At 42.0% G+C, this 20,536-nt stretch overlaps 2 protein-coding genes and 1 long non-coding RNA gene across 6 annotated transcripts in view; 1 reads left to right on the forward strand and 2 right to left on the reverse strand.

The window, feature by feature from the left end:
* The window catches only part of LOC141727058 (uncharacterized), a 263,365-nt gene extending 246,817 nt beyond the window's left edge, over window positions 1–16,548 (reverse strand). Inside the window, exon 1 of the long non-coding RNA XR_012578041.1 lies at window positions 16,067–16,548. This is a non-coding gene — a long non-coding RNA (uncharacterized LOC141727058). The remainder of the gene's footprint in view (window positions 1–16,066) is intronic.
* The window catches only part of CADM2 (cell adhesion molecule 2), a 571,412-nt gene extending 554,256 nt beyond the window's left edge, over window positions 1–17,156 (reverse strand). For 2 of the 3 annotated variants that reach the window (XM_074532615.1, XM_074532612.1), the window contains exon 1: window positions 16,578–17,156. In XM_074532615.1, coding sequence (XP_074388716.1) covers window positions 16,578–16,638 — 61 coding nt within the window. In that variant the 5' untranslated portion in view covers window positions 16,639–17,156. The remainder of the gene's footprint in view (window positions 1–16,577) is intronic. The other variant, XM_074532619.1, reaches the window with a different exon arrangement.
* The window catches only part of LOC113459943 (uncharacterized), a 40,753-nt gene continuing 35,281 nt past the window's right edge, over window positions 15,065–20,536 (forward strand). For both annotated transcript variants that reach the window (XM_074532626.1, XM_074532629.1), the window contains exon 1: window positions 15,065–16,273. In XM_074532626.1, the coding sequence (XP_074388727.1) occupies window positions 15,644–16,273 (630 nt within the window). In that variant the 5' untranslated portion in view covers window positions 15,065–15,643. The remainder of the gene's footprint in view (window positions 16,274–20,536) is intronic.

Below are 20,536 nucleotides of genomic sequence, written 5' to 3' on the forward strand. Positions count from 1 at the left end.
TAGTTTTGGGCAACTTTCTTGCCAGAAGCCAATTCATGCATGGACATTTAACTTATTAGCTTGGAATGCAGTGCAAATCAAGTGACAAAATATATAAATATATATATATGTTTATAGAGTTAAACTTAGTCTAAATGTTTACATACAAATATAGTTAAAACTATAGTTAAAACATATTAAATAAATGCAGCCTCTACACCATGTATTTTTTCCTAAATAAAAGAAAATGCAACTTTACCTTTTTCAAAATTTCTGAATACGAATTTCTACTAACAACAGTGTGGGTTGTATTTTTAAGTGGACTACATCTCACACAAAACTCTGGATTTCAAGATGCATTTTTAGCAGACTACACCAAGACTAATGACTAGATGTAGTTTAATACAGTGCTAGGATGAGATGATACTAAAAATTCTCACTGAGAAGAATGGGACATGCATTAAAAAACCCTTAAATTGTTGTGTTAGCAAAGAGAAGAGTAAGGAACACCAGTGTACTGAAAATGAATTACACAAGGCTAATTAGCCCAGCCACAGCCCCATGATGTTTCCAGCTCAAGGATTTGGGAGAGCTCCACTTTCAGCCCCTCACCCGTGCTATAAACTGGTGAACTGACTGCTCAGAAAATGCACTTTATATAGAATAAGACAAGCTCAACTCAAAGGGTTAGTGCAGAAGGATGAGCTCAACTCTACCTGATACTTCATCTGTCACGGCATTTTGTCATGAGAAACCCCAAAAATGAAGATGTTGAAGGACATTTGCCAGCAGAGCCAGCAACAAGACAAAAGATGTAATGAACCAATAGTGAAAAGTTTTGCCAACACTTTAGGTGGCTGAAAACATCATACCACTTTTCTGAACAAATTTTAGTACTTCCACAATCTCAGAAGACTGTTTGGTAGGGTGGGGGAAGAGTTTCTGCTTTGCTGAGATCACCAGACAACTTAAAAGCACGTACAAGCGCAGACTGCAGAACAGTGGTACTTATTTAACCAATCCATTCTGGGATGGAGCTGCTGACAAATAGGCATAGATAAAATGGTCCTGTTATATGCATGAGGTTTCTACGTGGCAATTACTTAAAATTTGCAGCTTATGCACTCAGCAAGTTGAGAAAAATGCCAACACACTTGTGGGACCGAACGACTTTTCACACGCTGTGACTGCACCTCTGTATTTTCAAAGAGCAGACACATGGGCATATCTACAATTCCAAATGCAAAAAATCATAGAAAACACACAGATTACAGTAAAAAAATCACATTGATATTATCTGAGAACTGATACCTATTACATTTGTGCTTCCCAATGAAAATGAACAGAATCCCAAATAATTCAGTCCCACAGAGATGAACAACACAATCATCTTTGCTCCAGGTTAAACAACTTGTTTCATGGTAGAAGAGCTGGACTTCAGAATTTTATTTGTATTTTTAAGTGTTGCTGGAAAAGTTTCATGCACACTTCAAATTCTTCAGGGAAGTGGGGAGACAGAAGGGTGGTGGGCAAAAACAGAAAAACTATAAAAAAATTCTTTTCTGGGTACTTTGAATATTTGCATAGAGTCAGATACCTAACTGAACAAGGTTCATCAAATATCATGCAATAATTGCCCTACCTTCATTATCACTTATTTTCAGTATGGATATAAACTCAAGTACACAAACAATTCTTGGCCTATCTCATAATTTCCATTTAATTCTGCTATGTTTGCAATGTTATGCACAGCTAGAGGTTTTCAAGATGAATTAATCATCACAAACACGATGAAACAAGTCTCAAAAAAATTGGATCACTATCATGAGCCTGAGTAGCCTTAGAACTCAATTTAGCTAGTGTTAACTTAAAAAAGTTAAATTCAAACGTTCTGAGATCCCACTATCAAGGGATAAAGAGGAGTAAGCACTGTTTACTTTAAACATTAACTATTTCCTTTAAATTCCATACTTGGAAGAAAGACTTCAGGTTAAATTCTCTCTATTTACACATCTGTTTAGTTTTCATCTGAGCTCTGAAGTGTGAGCTGTCTTGAGGTGTGCTGAAGAAATTAAGCAGTCACACCCTGCACTGAAGTCATACTAGAGAATCTTGCTTTGACTATATTTGAAATAAAACAGTTAGTCTGTGACAACAGAAACATGATGAAAACAAAGAGGAAGTACTTGTAAATATCAAAATTAAGTATCTAAGAACTCAAAAGTGGTGCAGAAGCAGCAAATTCTGAGATATTGTTATAAAAAATGAGGTAGTTCTCTATTGCTCCCTTCTTACAACCTTTCCATAAGATACCATGGAAGTTAAGTTGGTTGTAGTTGTCTTCTTTACTAAATCAGACATTAATGTTTATTAGTTAAAGTTACCACATTATTCTTACTCAAATCCAAACAAAAGAAGAAAAACACAACAAACACCAAAAGAAAAAAAAACCACACTACTAACAGGTGACAATGGGTTCCTCATGCTTTTGGCCCAAATCACACAGTAATTTCATGTTTATTCAGATATATTCTTCAGCTGATATAACAAATTTAAAATATCAGGACTTATGGCAACTGACATAAGAAGAAAACAAAAAAGTAAAAGCTCAGACGATGGAGATAGAATAGATAAAGTCACAGATTAAAAGAGAAGATAACCTGAAAGTGGAATACAAAACCTAAATCAAAGAATGTTGGAAAAAAAATAATATCATTTTCTCACAAATAGGAGTGCCAAGTATTTTATGGCTCCTTTACATTGTGGCATTTTCCTGGATTAGAAAAGTAACCTTATATACAGTGTCATCTTGCACCTCGTGTGTAAATTATTCATTGCAATGTAAGCCAAGGGAAAAAACCTACTGTACCAATCCAAATGATTTCTAACAGAAGTTACCTAAAACTCAGTACCTTGTTCAGATCTCTCCCCATACTGGTAAAACTCACTAGGGGGGGAAAACAAAAAAAGAATTTAGTATATTATTTTAATGTACTAAGAAAGCAAATCTGAGCTTTAGTGATCACAGAACCACAGAAACAGAGCATGGCCTGGGTTGGAAGGGACTTGAAAGATCACCTATTTCCAACCTCCCTGCCATGGGCAAGCACACCTTTCATGCTTTTGGAATCACTGTGCTTCCCAGAACCCAAGCAGAACAAAAGAAATAAAGATCGTTTTTATCATATTTCCTCTATTTTGAAATAATAATAATACCCCCTTCTCTGTTCCTCACATCTAAAGATCAAGCATCCATTTTCTAAAAGTTACTTTGGAGTGTTGCAGAATGTTGTAGAAATCACAGGACATTTTCAGAGCACCTGGCTTAAATCAGATTATTAAATAGCATCTGTAACTTAGAAAAACCAGTGAAACAACAGCAGCTCTGGTTCTAACACATCACTCCTTCATAAATTCATTCTTAGCTTGCTTTGAAAGGCATGGGCTGGGACAGAAAGACTTATAAGTGGTCCATTTATTTATTGAAAACCCACCTCCAACACAGTACATAAATAATAAATTTTAGTGGTTTTGAATCCCAACACTTGAAAAGAATTAACTACTTATAATAAATTCTCTCTCTTTCCAGTTAAATACTTCTTTAAGAGAACACTTGCACATAGAAGGACTTGGTTCAGGGGTCCAACACTTCCTGAGAAAAAAGAGGAAAATGCTGTAAAAATTAAGTACTTGCAATAATTTTTTGTGCTGATCTCCCATACTATGGGCTGTGGGAGAAAGTGTAAACTTCTGAAGGCAGCTGGTTTGATAATTTTAAATTTATACTACACATTCAGAAATCTTCTGCACACTTGTACCCAATTACAGTTAGGAACACTAAATCTATTAACACATCCCTTTTCAAAGTAAATAGTCTGTTAACCCATGCAAATTGAACCACTGTCTCTGAGATGCAATTCTCCACTAAGCAAGCACTGAGCACTGAAGTAACTCTGGCAGAGAGTTTTTATTCATAGCTTTTAATGGTAAAAACTAAAACCAAAACCACTGTACCAAGTCCATTACCACAAAGTCCATTACCATAATAAAATGTGACTCCTCCTTCAGAGCTAAGAATATTTGCTTGTCAGGATTAAAAAGGGATTTTTTTAAAAAAATTCTTTGTGAATTGGAGTTGTTTTGTGTTTCTTTCCTGTTTTCAGAAATAAATCTAAACACCATTCATTGCTTTTCAAACATTGGAATAGCTACTTTGGTGACACTAAAATCTCACAAAAATCAACATAAAGTGAATTATTGCTTTTAACATTGGTATTGCAATTGGAATTTGCAATTGTATGGGTACTATTTAGATATTTGACAAAATCCCTAATTTGAGTCAGGTAAAAGCATTTTTTGATGGTTTATTATTAAGCATAAAGTAAAAACCCAACTTTCTGTTTCAGATTCCACTCTGTATTGCAGCACTTCAGAAGCAGTAGGGGAAACAAATTCCATGAAAAAGTGTTTTCACACTCCTCCATTAACAGCTGCAGCTTATTTTTTGAGTAAGTAATTACATACTTAGAGCAAACACATTTATAACTCTGACCTAGGCAGAGCACATGTTCATTTCTGTTTCAGTGCAGAAGTACATTTTCCCCCTATTTCTTCATCTTCCATCTGTTCTTTCAATGTTTTAGTTTAAGCAGTGGTCAATGAGAGGCACTCTACAGAAGTGCAACATACTGGAGCTGGAGTCTAATTAGACATTTATTATTCTGCTGCAACACTGAACACTAATAAAACAAATCTATCTCGTTCCTAGGCAGTTCATTATAATCTAGCTTCACCATTTCCTATTGCAGCATTAATGGCATTGAGACAAGACAGTGATTAAAAATTTATATTTTTTGTAAATGGAATAAAACTTAATAAATTGGTTTTCTTGTTTAATTAATTGTGGTTTATATACTGCTACTACAGAATTACAACGAATTTCTTCCAGCAATTATTGATGATCTCATTGTGCTGTTAGCAAATTAGTCCCCAAGTGTTTAAGAAACCAACAGTGGAAAAGGATTAAAAAGGTTCACACAACTAAATAAGTTAAACTGATTAGAACAAATAATCCTAAATATAACACCAAATATAGAGTCTAAAAAGTTATTTGCATTAACTCCAAAGTCATTCAAACTGAAAATAAAAGGAAGTATATTGCCATGTTGAATAAAACTACATTATTTGTTCAATATAAAAATTCTTTTCCATAAAGTAAAAAGTGTTACACTGAGAAATTATTAGCTGTTAAAGTAGCATTCTCAATGAAATCTGAAAAAACAACTTCTTCTAACATTTAAGACAGCTAAATTCATGAAAAGTAGTAGCCTGGTGTTCTCAGTCCATACTTAAGAATTCAGCTAAGCAACAAAGATGAAAGAACAGCACCACCTAGTTCTCTATTTAAAAGTTTTCAAATATCATCATCCATTGATTTATTTTTGTAATCTGAATTCACATATGCATGTGTATTCTGCAATAAAATCTGTCACAGTGCCACAGGAAACAATACTAACAAGTTTGTCAGGAGTTATTAAAGCATCTGATGTAGATGCCTTACAAGGGTATACTGTGAAAGAAAAACAAAATCAAAACCAACTTGCACATGCAAGGATGGCAGAGATTTGCAATAATACAAATCTTGTTCTGAAGCATCAGAAACACTGGATGGATTGCTCAGCTTTTCTTAATTCTACTCTTGGGACTATTTCCCTAATTTAGCCAGAACACTGTATTTGTATTGATTCCCCTGTACAACAGCCTGACACTTGATAGTGTTTCACATGTTCCAGTTACAAAAAATATATTCACAATACAGGCAGCCCCAGTAATATGTTTAAAAACACAGTAATGTGTTTAAAAAACTTTTTGCCAGCTGCTTCACAGTTACTTTTCGATTCTGCAAGCAACAGAAGCCTTTCAAAAATGGGGTAGGTATTTCAGATGTTAGCTGAACTGACAGTTTTCACATGAAAAATTCCTCTTTTAGAGAATGAGTGGTGTGTATTGAGACAATCCAGAAGTTCACCAGGAGGCAATAGCAGCACCTAAGAAACTGCCTACTCCTACTATCAAACATCTTACCCAAGTTGTAGAAGTGTGGATGCCAATGTTTAAATTTGATAAGCATGTTGCTACACAGCAGAGCAGTAATTCCATTTTCCTAGACATGCTGGATTTCCTAAGTTCTCACTCAGACCAAGAGGACCTAACAGCAGTGGAACTGTATTTCTGAAGACATCTTCTGTTTTGACATTGATACTCAGAAGTCAACTCCAATTTCTCATACTAACATACATTTCACTGAATCTTTTCTGTAAGCCTCTTAATTCACACAGAGCACAAGTGACATTGATACTCAGAGTATTCTGGGTCCTACTGCATTCTGCAGTGAAATGGCTTGTCCTGTAACCTTCGAGAGAAAATGGGAGTTAACTGCACCTGCCAAGTGCTTTAGCTGCATTTGAATGAGATGCTCAAATCAAGCAATTGATTTCTCTTAACTCAGAATGAGGAAAATTAAATGGGGCTACACTGAAATGCTCTCATGCAGTACATTTGTACCAATCTGCAGAAATTCATCTCAATTCCTGGCTTTCCCGTGGTGACTTCTGAAGTATTTTCAGCTCTCATATTTACCCTGTCCTACTTATGCCTGTAGGAAGTCCTCCACGCTTTGCTGACATAAAAAAAAAAAAAAATCAGGTGAATGGACAAAAGAGACTGAAGCTTTATGACCATCCCTATAAAAAGCATTTGAAACCAGTGTCCCTGGCAGGAGGCAGGCTCCAGTGCCAGGGACTGACTCCAGCTGGCTCTCCTCCTCACCTCTGTCAGCACACATTTGAGGAAGGCAGAGAAGTAGTGGGCAGAAAACACCAATAATTAAAAATAAAACAAAACCAAACCAAACTCACAAAAAAAAAAAAAAGAAATAATTCTAATCCTGCTGTCACATCCATCTCAGGTAGATTCTCCTTGAAATAGGAAGAAGGATGTCCTCTCACAGCTTCTGCAGAATGCACTTCCCCTAAAATCTTGACTTGTTTAATTCCATTTTCTGCAGAGGGGAAGAGGTGGAAAGTCACAGCAGGAGAAAAGTCTCACACATCCTGCAAACCTGCAGTCATACAGGGAATGTTCCAGCCTGATCCTCACAGATGTCTCAGTCCTTCACAGCAAAGGTGTCTGTGTTAACTCCAGAAAGGGATGTTGCATTGCTAGAGAAATGGGCTGTCCACACGTCCTGTCCTCCATCCATCCATCCATCCATGAGGAACACGCAGGCTCTGTCCTGGCACAGCTCACTCCTTGCAGAATTGACACATCAATGTAAACAGATTAGACAGGATCCAAATTTGAAGCCTTTATCCTCACAATCTTAAGGAAGCAAATCCCTCATGCATACAGAGCAGGGCTACTGCTGTTTCCCCAGCACATGCCTTGAAGCAGCAAGCAGAAGGAAAATAAAGGTTTATTTTTGGTTTGTTTTTCTTTTTTTTACTGGCAGTCATCCTGCACAGACAAGGCCTAGAGGGAGATTAATCTGCATTTATCTGTGACCATCTACTCACATATTTTGAAATTTATTTTGGAAAGTATTTACTTTCTATAAAAAAGTTCAACCAATTAAAAGGAAAAAAAAAAAAAACCCTATGATATTAATTCTAAACAAAAACTTTTCATTTGTTTACTTGAAATGATGAAGACTACTAGATTCTGTTTTCCTGTTGGGGTTTCTGGTATATTTCAGTTTGCAACATAGTCTAAGGAACATTAAGTGCATCTGCACTTGCAAATCCTGTGGCACAGATATCACAGTAAATGAAGAATATCCTTCATAGCACATGTTCAACTGCCTTCTTTATCCAGATTTCCTGTTTTTCCATTTTGCATCATATCAGGAAGAAATTGTTCTTTTGCAGAACAGAAGTATCACTTCTAACAGACAAAAGCAGATTTGTACAAAATCTGGCATAAATCTTTTGCTCAAAATGCAAAGACAGCTTGGGAAATTCAACAATCTCATTGTTTTCAAGAACTCTTCTCCTCCCCCTGTCCCCAGATATTGCTTCCACAAAAGATATAACAGTCTAGTCACTTAAATCAGTGTTGTATTCCAAACTATTTGAAATTTCATTAATCTTATGTGCTAAGCACGTGAAAATCACATAAATAAGTCTACAAGCCAGTAAGGTTTTTTATCTTTCATAAATAAAAACAAATGGCCCATATATTTCTATTGATTATATGCTTTCCCAGTGGCTCCCAAATTCACCATTCAGAATGCAGCAAAGCAGTAATGATCTATAATTTACAAAGCAAAGATGGCTTAGGAAGCTGAAAACATTTTAATTTTATTCTGGTCCAATTCTAAAACTCAGGCTTATTTTATGGGCAAAGTACTGAAATTATGTGAGCTTTGGGCTATTATTTAAGAAGCTAATAAGATTTATTCACTCTAAGAACAAATTTTGCTTTTTACACACCAAAAAGAAGTATTAACCAAAAGTTGCTAAACCACAAACCTCACATTTACTGAGGACAGATATGCCACATACTTGACAAAAAAATCCATATAATAAGAAGAATGGCAAATAGTTCTGCAGAAGATGGGCAAATACTCATTTTAACCCATACTTAGATTAGTTATACCCTGCCTGTGTTTGAAAGCACACCATCTTGACTGTGTTTATGTAAGCAGCAGTCAAGATTTGCCCTAGGACATGTCAGGCTGAGGACTCCAGCCTTTAGAGAAAACACAGTCTTTAAAGCTAATTCACTGCTAATTTGGTTTTATACCAAAAGATGAGAGACACTCTTTTAATATACAATGTCCTGTCAATTATCTGATTTGATATTTAAGTCCTGAAATCCTCTCAGTGTTGGTGATGCCACTTTTGCTACAATTGGTTTTAAATTAAAATTGAAGGGATTCCCTTTTGAGTGCACACATGTAATTTGTCATTAACCACAACCACCACTGAACAAGATGGCACTTCTATATTCCTCCATATCAGCCCAAAACTCACATATTTTTCATAGGGTTACAAAGCTACACTATACAAGCCTGAAAACATCAGTATCATTATTATAAACCTGTAATAGAAAAGTTTAAAAATTGTAAAGTTAAGAGAAAACTGCAATGCCAAGAAGATGCTTCACAAGCCATTTAAGAAGTGGCGTGTTAGTTTAAGGTTTCCTCCAAAGACAAGAAGTTCTTTGATTCATTCTCACTATTATCTTAGTTGCTAAAAAAAGAATTCATATAAATAGAATACTTCAACATATTATGCCATTTGATGACCTGTCACAGATTTGGGATACTTTGTTAGTCCATGATTAGCAATCAGTTTAGTGAGTAATATTTCTAGTCACTGCATTTATTCTCCAATTTGCAAATGGCTGCAGTTCAATGTTTCTGTGTATTTGAAGACATGAAAAATCTCATTCAGTTGAAAGAAACTCAAGAGTGAAAATAAGTGTTTTCACTTATCAAATTAAGTCTCACTTTCTCTGTATAAATTGTGAAAATCAATGGAGAATTATTCACTGTTCTCGAGTGTACCACAATAAAGCACCAACTAGCATGTCCAGATTTTAAGTTCACATATAAAAACATATTAACACTCTGGGAAGAAAAAAACACTATAAAAGGGATAAATATCAAATGAACTTGATACTAGGACATAATTTTTACAATCTTTTAATTAAAATAAATTTGATTGCTTCTGCTTCAACTAGTACAGCTTTTCCCCTGGTTAGGGACTAACCAGAACTGCCTTTCTGCCTCGCAGCATAGCAGGAATAAAAGCAGGTCAAGTTACACTGTTAATCCAGCAGATGTAGGTCAGTTTGGGATAAATATCTGAGCAGACAGAAAATACCACAGTGCCCGTGCCTATACAACTGCTGCTGTGAAGTAATTTGGTCTTACTCTCTTCAGAGCTGTCAGTCAGTGGCAGTTCTTGAATCTCCAGTGCTGAACTTGGGGAAAAAACAGGAGTTTTAGGATTCCAATGGGTCTGCACAGCTGCACTGCCTATTCAGCAGCAATAACGCAGTGCATCATACATTGATCATAAAGGTGTAACTGTATCTTCATAAGTGGTCACAGATATTTTTTGCATGTAGCAGCAGACTCTGGTTCCTTCACCTAAGGTTCAGTAAAGGAATTACCATTATTAGAACCACTGTTTGATTAATACTGTGGCATATAAGAGCTTTAAAACAGGACCAGGATATTTTTACCTCTAACATAAATAACAAACTCTCCTGCACTGTCCTTCCCAACAAACTGTTTACACAAAGGTGATGATAGAGGGAATAGCCAAGCTATTTAAACAACCTCCGTACTGGATATCTGATCACACACACTGCTTTACAAAAAACATAAACCTTGCCAAATCCATTCAAAAAACAGAAGAAAACCTGTAGAGTTGTTCAGGAATATACCTCCACATGAACAAAATTTATACAGCAAAATGTTCAGCTCTGAAAGAACTTTAGGGGTTTGAATTGAGGAACATACACTGTAATTGTTTTTCTGAAACTGAAGAGCAGCTGCCTATGGACAGTTAATAATCTCTATCAGCTATTTAAGGAGAAAAAGATAAATCTAAATTGAGTATTAAAAAACAGAAAGAAAAGATGAAAGCACGAATTTATAGTAATGTAAAACTATATTAAAATTGATTTGCTGCTACTTTAAATGCAAAAGTTATAAAAGCACTCACATTCTCCAAGAGCCATTTGATTAAACTAGAAACCAGTAAACACAACTCAGTGTTGGGAGGAAATTGTCTTTCCCTCAACTTGTCAAGACAGCAAAAGCATTCCTAAATAAGACTTACAAAGGTCCCAACGTCTCTGTCTTGCAAATAAAAAGACAGCAAAGGACGCAAGTAAGATTTTTTTCTCACATTTACAGATGAAAGGGAAAGGAGATGGGAAAATAGGTAGAGAACCCACCTACATTGTTCACTAACCCCTCTGCTGCTGTTCTGAGTTGCACATGCTGAAAAGTGCCACGCACCAAACTCCAGCACTAAAGGAGAGCACCAGAAGAACTGCTACAGAGCCCCCAGTGTTTTGTCCCTGAAATAAATGTTCTCTCCTCCTTTCAACCCCCTTAGAATGCTATAATGATAGCGGCTTATGCATTGATATTTAAAGCACCCATCCTGAGCTTAGTATGCATTAACATAAGAGAAACTGCAAACATTTGGGCTTTGTCTTTAATTTTCATTTATAAAATGAAGGGAAAAGAACCTGAAATAGGTTCAGAAGGAAAAAAAAAAAAAACCAAACCCACAACATTAAGGATCCTTGAAAAGATACCCACAATAATTTTTGAAAATACTCAGTTCATCCCAAAATGTTTTCATTATATAGAAGGATAATTGCTCAAGGGCAAATTCCTGAGAGAAATCATGATTTTACAATTTATTCCTTGCCACTGGAACGTGATATTTGCCTTTCTTCCTTTCAAACACACCTCAAAAACTCCTTGGGAAGAAGGGATATGCTCATTAAGATCATACTTAATATCAATGCAATCCCAGAGGATACACACACTAAACTGTGTCTAATAGTTTTACCATTCTGCATTTGTTTTAGGATGTGTATTTTAAAAAGCATGTCAGTGGCAACCTCTTTACAGAAGACCCTGAATTGTTTTGAGAGGCCCTAACTTTTGGGAGTTTCTGCCTGCTGTTCAACTCAATTAAAACAAAATTGAAGTAATCCTTCTTTCTCTTGGAGAAGGCATTAAGAGGACAACGATCACATTTTCTATTTCTACATTTTTAAGTGTTAGATGGAGAGGGAATCACTGTTCCAGTTCAGTCAACCACATTCTAGTTGGTTATACTGCTGTTCTTTTTGGCAAGCACCTGATGTCCACATCCATACCACACATGACTGCTGTTACCAGTTACTTAATCAACATTTGTAATGTACAGGAGAGAAAAGGGAGAAAAAAACCACCAAAACCACCTCAAAATCCAAGCTTCAATTTAAATAGCAATATTAAAAGAATAACTCCTATTAAGAGAATAATTCTTTGGTGGAAAGAATAAGGGTAATCTCATTCAACACATTTTGTCAATAGCAGGATCAGGCCAGAGGGATGAGAGAGCTAATTATGAGAACTAAGGCTTCTGTAATAATAAACTATAACTTAGAGACATTTGCAGTACATTATCATGGAATTGCAACTGACAAGTAAATTTAAAAGCAGAGGCACATTCACTGTGCTCTATTTCTGAAATAAGATTTTAAAAATAGAAAAAAAAACTATCAGGAAAGTAGAGGCGAAAAATGTATTTGCTTCAACTGAAGTGCTTCTGTTGATGAGCACTTCCATGGAGTTACATCTTTGGTGACAAACTTCAAAACTGTTTACTGCTCATTTCATGGTAGAAACTTGATAAACACTTGGAGTGCAAGAGTGATAAATATTTGAGTGAGTAATCCCTATTCATGTACTCCACAGGGAAGTTGTGGGTCATCATCAATGGGAATATGGATTGTTCAGTTACTTCATGTTTTAAACCTGAACTGCTATAAAATTACTAACAATAAAAAGCCACCAAGAAATCAAGCAAAATAATTCATAAAATATGAACCAACCTGAGAACTAAGCAGCTAATAAGTCTACCAAGCCCTGGTTAGATTGATGGAAATCATATAAAGACAGACGCCATCAAGTAGAGTGAAAAATTTTATGCTTGAACTTGTGTCTAAAATATTCCACATAGAGACTGTACTAGAAATACTACAGTATTTATGATGTAATTTTGTATGCCCTCACAGCACCAACAGAATTAAAACTCCATGCATTTGACTTGCTGTACACTGTATTAGCATATGAACGCTTAGCTGTCAAGACAACCCCTGTGCAGGCAGCCTTGGGTTGCCAAGGCTTTGCCAACAGAAATCCAACTGAAAATTCAAAACAAACTCTAAACACACAAGATATTGAGCAATGTGTAACAACTTCATCTTAAATCAGCTCAGATGATCTCCTAAGCAGTCATATCCATGTTTGCCCAGGTTTGTTTGCAGGTTTTTTTTATTCTGCTTGTAACAGATCCGGGCTAATGAAAAGAGTCTCGCCCGCCAGCAATTACCTGTCTTGGCTGATTTGTTGCATCAGTGGCCACAGTTTCTGACAAATTAAAGAGTCCCTACATTACTTTCATTAGTAGACAGGCTGCAAACCTTTGAAGAGTCTGAAGCACTGCACTGAGATTTCACCAGTGTTGGCAAAATCTTGGACATGGATCGTTTGCTCCCACTCATGGCACTGCCCAGAGCCGAGCACATTAAGGCATTAGATGCCATTTGCATTATCACACAGCAGGGGGCTACAGCAGCTACAATTCCAGGATTATCCTAACCTGTATCTGTATCCTGTGAATCCAGCAGAACTATTTTTATTGTAGCAGTTTCTCACGTGGCGACTCTCGACAATAACGAGCTTACCCGTCAGGTTGCATAAAAGCAGCTCAGCTGAAGCACTTGAGTTATTCTAAAAACGTGCCTCCCCTACAACTGTTAAATTTTGTTTAGGACTAGATTCACAAAGTCAAAAGACAATCAGAACAGAAAGGAAAAAAAAAGTAAGGCTTTCTGCAAACATAAATAACAAGTTAACTTCCTGGGACATCATTTAACTACTCCAGGCTCATTACAGTGCTCAAGTTAAGAACAGCAGCAGCCAGAGATCCCCACTCTTTCACAGCAAACACTGGAGAGGGCAGAGCAGACCAATAGCATCCCCTAACTCAGCTGACAAACCGCTTCCCTGCTCCTCCACATGTTCTGACTCCCTCTCCCACCTCCTGGCTCCCCTTTCACAGCAAGCAGCTGACACTGGGCTCTTGTACTTCTTGTCTGCCTCCTCTCTGAAGGGACTGCTTGCTGCTAATGCTATTCCATGCACAAGCTGAGAAGCATTATTCTATGTCCTCTTCCCTCAGCTGATGCTTCATCAATACTCAGGACAGATTCCTTGGGCAAGTCTCTCCACAGATCTTGCCAGAAAGGAAAACTTCCATACAGGACACATGTCACCTTGACTCTTTGTCATCTTGTCTTTAATTAGCTTCTGTTTCACCACCAGAAACCAATAATTACAGTTCAGAAGTGTTTCAGATCCTCAGGACAAAGACGTTATTCCCATCAGAGCGGACAGAAAAACCTGCATGTCCCACAAACAGGAAATTGGAGGAATCTAATAAATCCATTGAGCCACTTCACTAGACAGTCTGGGGAAGTAAATGAAGCCAAAGGAAAAACTACTTTTAAATGCAGCTGTTAAGCTATCAACAAGAAATGTGCCTAATGGTAACTGTGTCTGCTACTTCTGTCAAAATAAATGGCAGAAACAAGCAAACAACATTTACGAAGTTGCACTTTAAGGTGGACTGAAGGAATTTGATATTCTGTTGCATACAGCTGCCACTGAGGACAGCCTTATGGAATGTATTTATTCATCTCCTCCATTCTCCTTTACCTCAGGAAACAAGGCTTGGAGAAATTACTTCCTCTCACTTCTGCCTGAGTGTTACAGGTTCTTTATATCCCCTTGAAAGAACACTGCTGAAGTGTGGTACACAGAGAGCCTAAGTATTTCTGACTGAAGTTCTAATCAGGAGCTGAAAAAATAATTGTGTGAGAAACCGAAGAGAGGGGAGGGAGATGTTTTACACACTCAGAGGGCAAGCTGGGTAATGTGTTAGGCATCACTTTCTCCCATTTGCAAGGACAGGCCCAATCTGGTGATTTTCACACAGTCACAGTCAGATTTTTGCACTACACCCCATTTCTTTGCAACACGTTTTTTACCTGATGCAGTTCACAGAGTCCCATTCTGCCTGGCATGCTCTCTAAACTGCAGTGAAAGACATCACTGTTTTTAATCACTGGTTTACTCTTAAAGCCGCGCCGCGCTGAATGCGGCTGATTGCATCTCAGCAAAGATCAAATCCTCCTCCTCCAGCAGCAGCCCCGATTTTATTGGTGACAGAAAGTCAGTCCAGAGCCTTCCCACCCCCAGCCCCGTTGCAGGGCAATGAATTGACAATTCACAGGGAGATGTGAGAGGCACAGAGGAGCCAGCCCCCAGGTGCAGCGCGCCGCACATGCCCCCATAAATAATCCTGTATAGCACCAACACAGCGGCTCCTTGTGCCGTGACGTACCGGGCAACCCATCAACACCGGCAAAGAATACAAATAATCCGCCCGACGGACGCGTCTCCGCGGCTGCCCAGCGCTCTCCCATCCCTCCCCTTCCCATTGCTCTTCGGTCGGGAACTTCGCCCCGAGGTGGAGCGGGGACACTCGGAGGGGTCGGGACCATGGGGATGGATGGCAGCGGGGGAGGATCCCAGATTCGGGAACACGGGTGGTTTCTGTGCCCCCGCTCCGGGCTGCCAGCCGCGGCTCCCTCCGGAGAGATCGCCCGACACATGACGCAGCCATGTGAAACGCGAAATATATTGAACTTGACGTGAAATGGCATGACGGAGGCGAGCGGGGGGAGAAATAAAAAAGAATAGAAGAAGGGGAAAAAAAACAACCCTACAAGGCCACTTAGTTTAATCGACTCCTCGCTTCTCCTTGCCACACCGAAACACCGAGGGAAGGGCTGGGAGATGCCCCGGAGGAGCGGGGTCCGCCGGCGAGTTGCACCGGGGGGGTTTCACCGGTCCCCTCCGCACCCTCCGGGCCCGGGGCCGCTCCCCGCTCGCCATCCCGGGAGCAAAGGAGAAACTCCCGGTGTGAGCGCGGCTCGGCGGCCGGCTGGGCTCCCTCCGGAGCGGGAGAGGGCTGGGGATGCTGGGGAGGCTCCCCCGCAGGCGGGCGGTCACCTCGCAGCGCGTCGCGGGGCTCCCCTGCGCGGCGGCCGCTCCATCGCGCTCGGCCGGATAACGGGAACGAGGGGGAGCGGCGGCGGGCGGGCGACACGGAGAGGGGAATACATCCAGGGAGAGGGGAATACATCCAGCCCGCAAACTAGCTGCAGGATGAGCCGCCTAGGAGCAGGATGGCGAAGGGATCCGCGCTCATCCGATTACCCTGCGCGCACATTCGATGCCTCGCACACAGACACGCACTCCCGGCGGCGGCGGCGGCGCAGCGAGGCGCGGGCACCCCCCCAATCCGCCGCCCCCCGCCGGGGGGGCACGGCTGGAGCCCGCACGTCTCCCCGGGATGCTGTGGCAGCGCACACGCCGCCGCTGCGGCCGCACTCGCACTTTCGGGGGCACGTTCGCGGCGAGGAGGTGACGGCCATCGGGGGGGCGGCTGCGGGGGTCGGGGTAGGTGGGGGAAGAAGCGCGGACGGCGAAGGAGGGCGGGAAGAGGCTGGCGAGGGAAGAAGGGCAGGAAGGGTTAACAGCCGTGCGGCGCTTCAGCGCTGGATAGCGCTACCCGAGCGGGAGGCTGGGGGCGCACGGCGAGGGGAGCGAGGGAGGGAGCGGGTCAGGAGTGGGGAGGGGGAAATCTGGGATGCCCCGGGCCGCAGCGGTGCCCCCCCGGCGTCCCTCCCTCCCCACGCGTGGGGCAGGGGTGGGGAGGAGGCGGTACCTTGTACGAGGATCCCGCAGAGGCTGTAGAAGCGCAGGAGCGCGCCGGGCTTCAGCCGCATCCTGGGGGCTCCCCTCGGGCTGGGTGGGCGCCAGGCACGCAGATCCGCAGCCTCCCGCCGCTCCGCTCTCCGGGCGCTTCCTTCCCCCCGCAGGAGCCGCCGCCGCCGCCGCCGCCTCCGCCGCAGTGTCTCCCTCGCTGTATCCAGTGGGGTGAGGAGGAGGAGGAGGAGGAGGACCAGGGTCGCGGGGGTGGATTGGGGAGGGAGGAGGAGGAGGAGGAGGAAAGAGCGGCTCTCTCCGCTGGCTCCGGCGCTGCTGGGCAGGTTCAGGTTCCCACCGCGGAGCGGTGCCAGGTGCCCCCGCCGGCTCCCCTTGCCCCTGCCGGCGTGTCCGTCCGTCCGTCCTGCTCTCGGCTGGCCTGTGGCGGGCTGTCCCGTGCCGTGCCGCCGGGGGCGGCGGAGGCGGGGGGGATGCGCAGGGACTCCGGCTCTGCTCCCGCTCCGCTCCAGCCGCTTCCCGGCGCGAGACACAAGGGCAACCTCCGCTCGCCCCGCCCCTTTCTGCTCTCGGGCCCGCCCCCGGGCCCGCCCTCCCGCCACACCCCGGCCCTCCCTGCGCCGCGGCCACGCCTCCGCGGTCCCTTCGGCTCCGCCTCCGCCGGCCGGGCCCCTCCCCTCAGGCCAGGCCCAGCCCCTCAGGAGGGCGCGTGACTGGCGCGCGGCGCTGGCCAATGGCAGCAGCCCGGGGCAGGCCAGACAGCCAATGAAAAGCCGCGTTACAAAGCAAAGGGGAGGGCCCCGCCGCCGGGCCCGCCTCCCTCGCCGCTGAGTGACAGCTGGCCTGGACCAATCGTGGGGAGCGGCGGCCGTGCGGCGGCGCAGCAGCCAATGGGCGGCGAAAGCGGTGGGGCGGGCGCGGGCGCTGTCCAGGGCCGGTGCTGAAGCGGCGGCAGCGCCGGGCGGGACGCGGTCCCGGCCAGGGCTCTGTGAGGGACGCGGCCCCGGACGGGGCTTTGTGAGGGACCCTGCGGCCGGCCCGTGCCTCAAGCCCCTCGGTTCTTCCTCCCCGAAAGCAGCGGATGAAAGAAACGCCGGCTCACGGCGACGAGTCCCGTGCAGGTGCCCTGACCGCGGCGGCGATGAGATCCAACCCCGAGCAATGGCGATAAAGCTCCCTGGACTTTGGGCGGACTCTGCGTGGCTTGGAGAAAGTTTTTTTTTGTGTGGAGGGTTTCTTGGGAGGGTTGGTGGCATTCAGCTCGTGGTCTGGAATTGCTCATGTTCTGCTGAACGCCATGAGAAATGCAAGAAGGCAGGCAGCCACCTCACCTTTGTGCAGCTGGTGTTTAGCACAGCATTTTGCACAAGTGAAATCAGAATATCTGGGTTTGAATATGCTGGATCTGTCTGTAAATACCCCGTGGAGGAATTGTGTTGCCTTATCCCATAGAAAGCAGGATTCCCCTGCACCCAGATAATGACCAGGCATTTCTCCAGGTCTGGTTCCATCCTTTTCCTGTTGAGGTTTTCTCTCCAACACCATGCAGAATGTTTTCCCACATTAATTCTCTGAATTCTCACCTTGATGTCCCAGGCTTTGACAGCACTTTGTGGAGATAAGTGGTGAAATAGTCTTCCCTACAGGAGAGGGAAGCTCTTTAAAAGCTCATTTCTCTGAAGGGGGCATGGTCTCAGATCGTCAAGGAAGTGCAATCAGTTGTCGACTTCACCTTGAAGAGCTTGCACAGGAAAGTTATGCATTCTGCAGTCATATCCTCCACTTGGTTCATTAGCAAGTGATGATTATGCCTGGCAGCAGTTGAGACTGCATCAGGATTTATACCGAGTTCCCCCAATCTCCAAAAAGATGCTCACATAAAATACAGAATCAAATTAAAGAATCACCTTTTAAAGTTCTAGCATTCGTATGGTGTGTTAGCAAAGAACCATCACATCCATCCCCATGTCTTTGGAGGGTTATGTTAACACTACAGAGCACTGGAATGTCCCCTAGGACAGGGAAGCATTTGTAGTCTTCCTCTAAAGCATGAGTATATATTTGCTTTACTTTATTTTCTTTTTTTCTTTTTTCTTTTTTTTTTTATTCTTAGTGAAACAAGACACAACAGGCAAAGGTTTTACAACTGTTCTCTTAGAGTTCAGTGCAGGTGCAGCAGTAATGAATGGGGAATGATTATCAAAATATTTTAGAAGACTTACAGAAGGGGATCAAGTCATCATTTTTAAGGCAGCCCTATAATTGTCAGCAAATGTTGGTGTGGGTTTTGGTTTTTTTTTTGGTTGGTGGTTGAGGAAATTAAAAAAACAATTCCCACAAATCCTTCTCTGAGGCAGGACTGTAATCCATCCTGAAGTGCTTTTGCATTAATTATGACAGTTGATAGCTCTGTACTTTTGACAAGACATACTTTTGGTTGTAGTCTTGTTCCAGGAAACATTATAGGAAAGATTCAAGAGTCTTCTTAGCTTAGTAATTAAAAGCTGTAGAAAAGGGTCCCCTGGCAGGTTAGGAATGAAGTGCCTGTCTGCACATCGTGGGGTTTTCAAGTCTTTGCCATATCAGTACACTTGGAAAAGCTGATCTGAGTGTTTAGAAACACCAGCTGACCTTTTCTTCCCAGGGTTCAGTGACAGGGACATCATGTCACCCCTATGTCAGGAGCATAACCAAAAATTTGCCATTCTTTTCGGGCTCAAGTGGGTTTGAAATGAGTTAGCAACATGTTGATAGTGTAAAAAAAATCCCAACAAAAGTCCCTGTTTTTTTTTACTGACTATATATCTGAAAAAATGTGTGATTAAAATCATTCCAGCTGCCAGATATGATGCCATGCTTCTCCTGATTAACTCAGATGTGTTAATTTGATGGTTTCTGTAGGCATGGAAGCACATCTTGTGACATCCAGTGGCAGCTGATATCTAAACCAGCTTTGCAATTGGTCTGTGGGGCAGCATGGCCCGAAGCTCCAATGCTTCCAGACCAAAAGGGCAAGAGGGATTCTTGAGGAAACACACTTCAGAACAGAGTAGAGAGTAATACCCTAAAATACCAATAAGAGATAACTCTGAAAATCAGATGCAGAAGGCAGACATTCTATCACAAACAGAAAAATGTTCTTCTGCATTATCCTGTTACTCACCAAGTTGACATGTACAAATATTCCTGATGCTAAACAAAGCAAAATAGTTTAATCCCCAAACGTGATTCAGAAGGAGTCCTCAGGTATTTCCTCTCACTGAATTGGTAAATAACAAGTTCCCCAGTTTATCATAAAACCACCCCAAGACAACAGCTGAACTCCACCTCTTCTAGAGTACCTCTAGAGTTTGCCCTGAAGGACAAACAAAATCTGAAGGGATAATCATCTTTATTTAATGATGCTCCTTGATAGCATCAGTAGTCAGTGATTAGGGAGGGGAAACCCAAGGAAAACATTTATTAGGCAAAATATTGTGGTAGAAGACGTATAGAGAATTTATGGAGAGAGAAACTTCCAGTGTTACAAGCTGGGAAACATAGCTCTAGAAACAATTGTTCTATGCTATGTCCTATAATATATATTTTAGATTAAATTTTGTATAATCTAGAGGGTTGCAAAGAAGTAGTCACAATATGGTTGCAGAGTACCAAAACCAACTAAAAAAGCCCCACAGGAAATAAGGAGAAGGCAAGCTGCTGGTGACAGAAGTTAGAGACAGATTCTATCCTGAGCTGCAAAATTGCTAACCGCTCATGATCACATTTGAAACAGCAGTTTGGAAAGTAAGATTTATTTACATGTTTCAGTAGGAAAAAATCTTGTGAGAAAACCGCACTGCAGCTGCCCCTTAGCCTTGAGGAAATTTCTGGCTGTCTAGCAGCCTCTTGCATTTATCCTTAACAAGTGCTTAATGCTTCTTTTTGCCCCACCATGAGCTTCCCTCATGTGGAGCATCC

The sequence above is a fragment of the Zonotrichia albicollis genome, chromosome 2 (assembly GCF_047830755.1).
Source record: "Zonotrichia albicollis isolate bZonAlb1 chromosome 2, bZonAlb1.hap1, whole genome shotgun sequence".
NCBI classification, from domain to species: domain Eukaryota; kingdom Metazoa; phylum Chordata; class Aves; order Passeriformes; family Passerellidae; genus Zonotrichia; species Zonotrichia albicollis.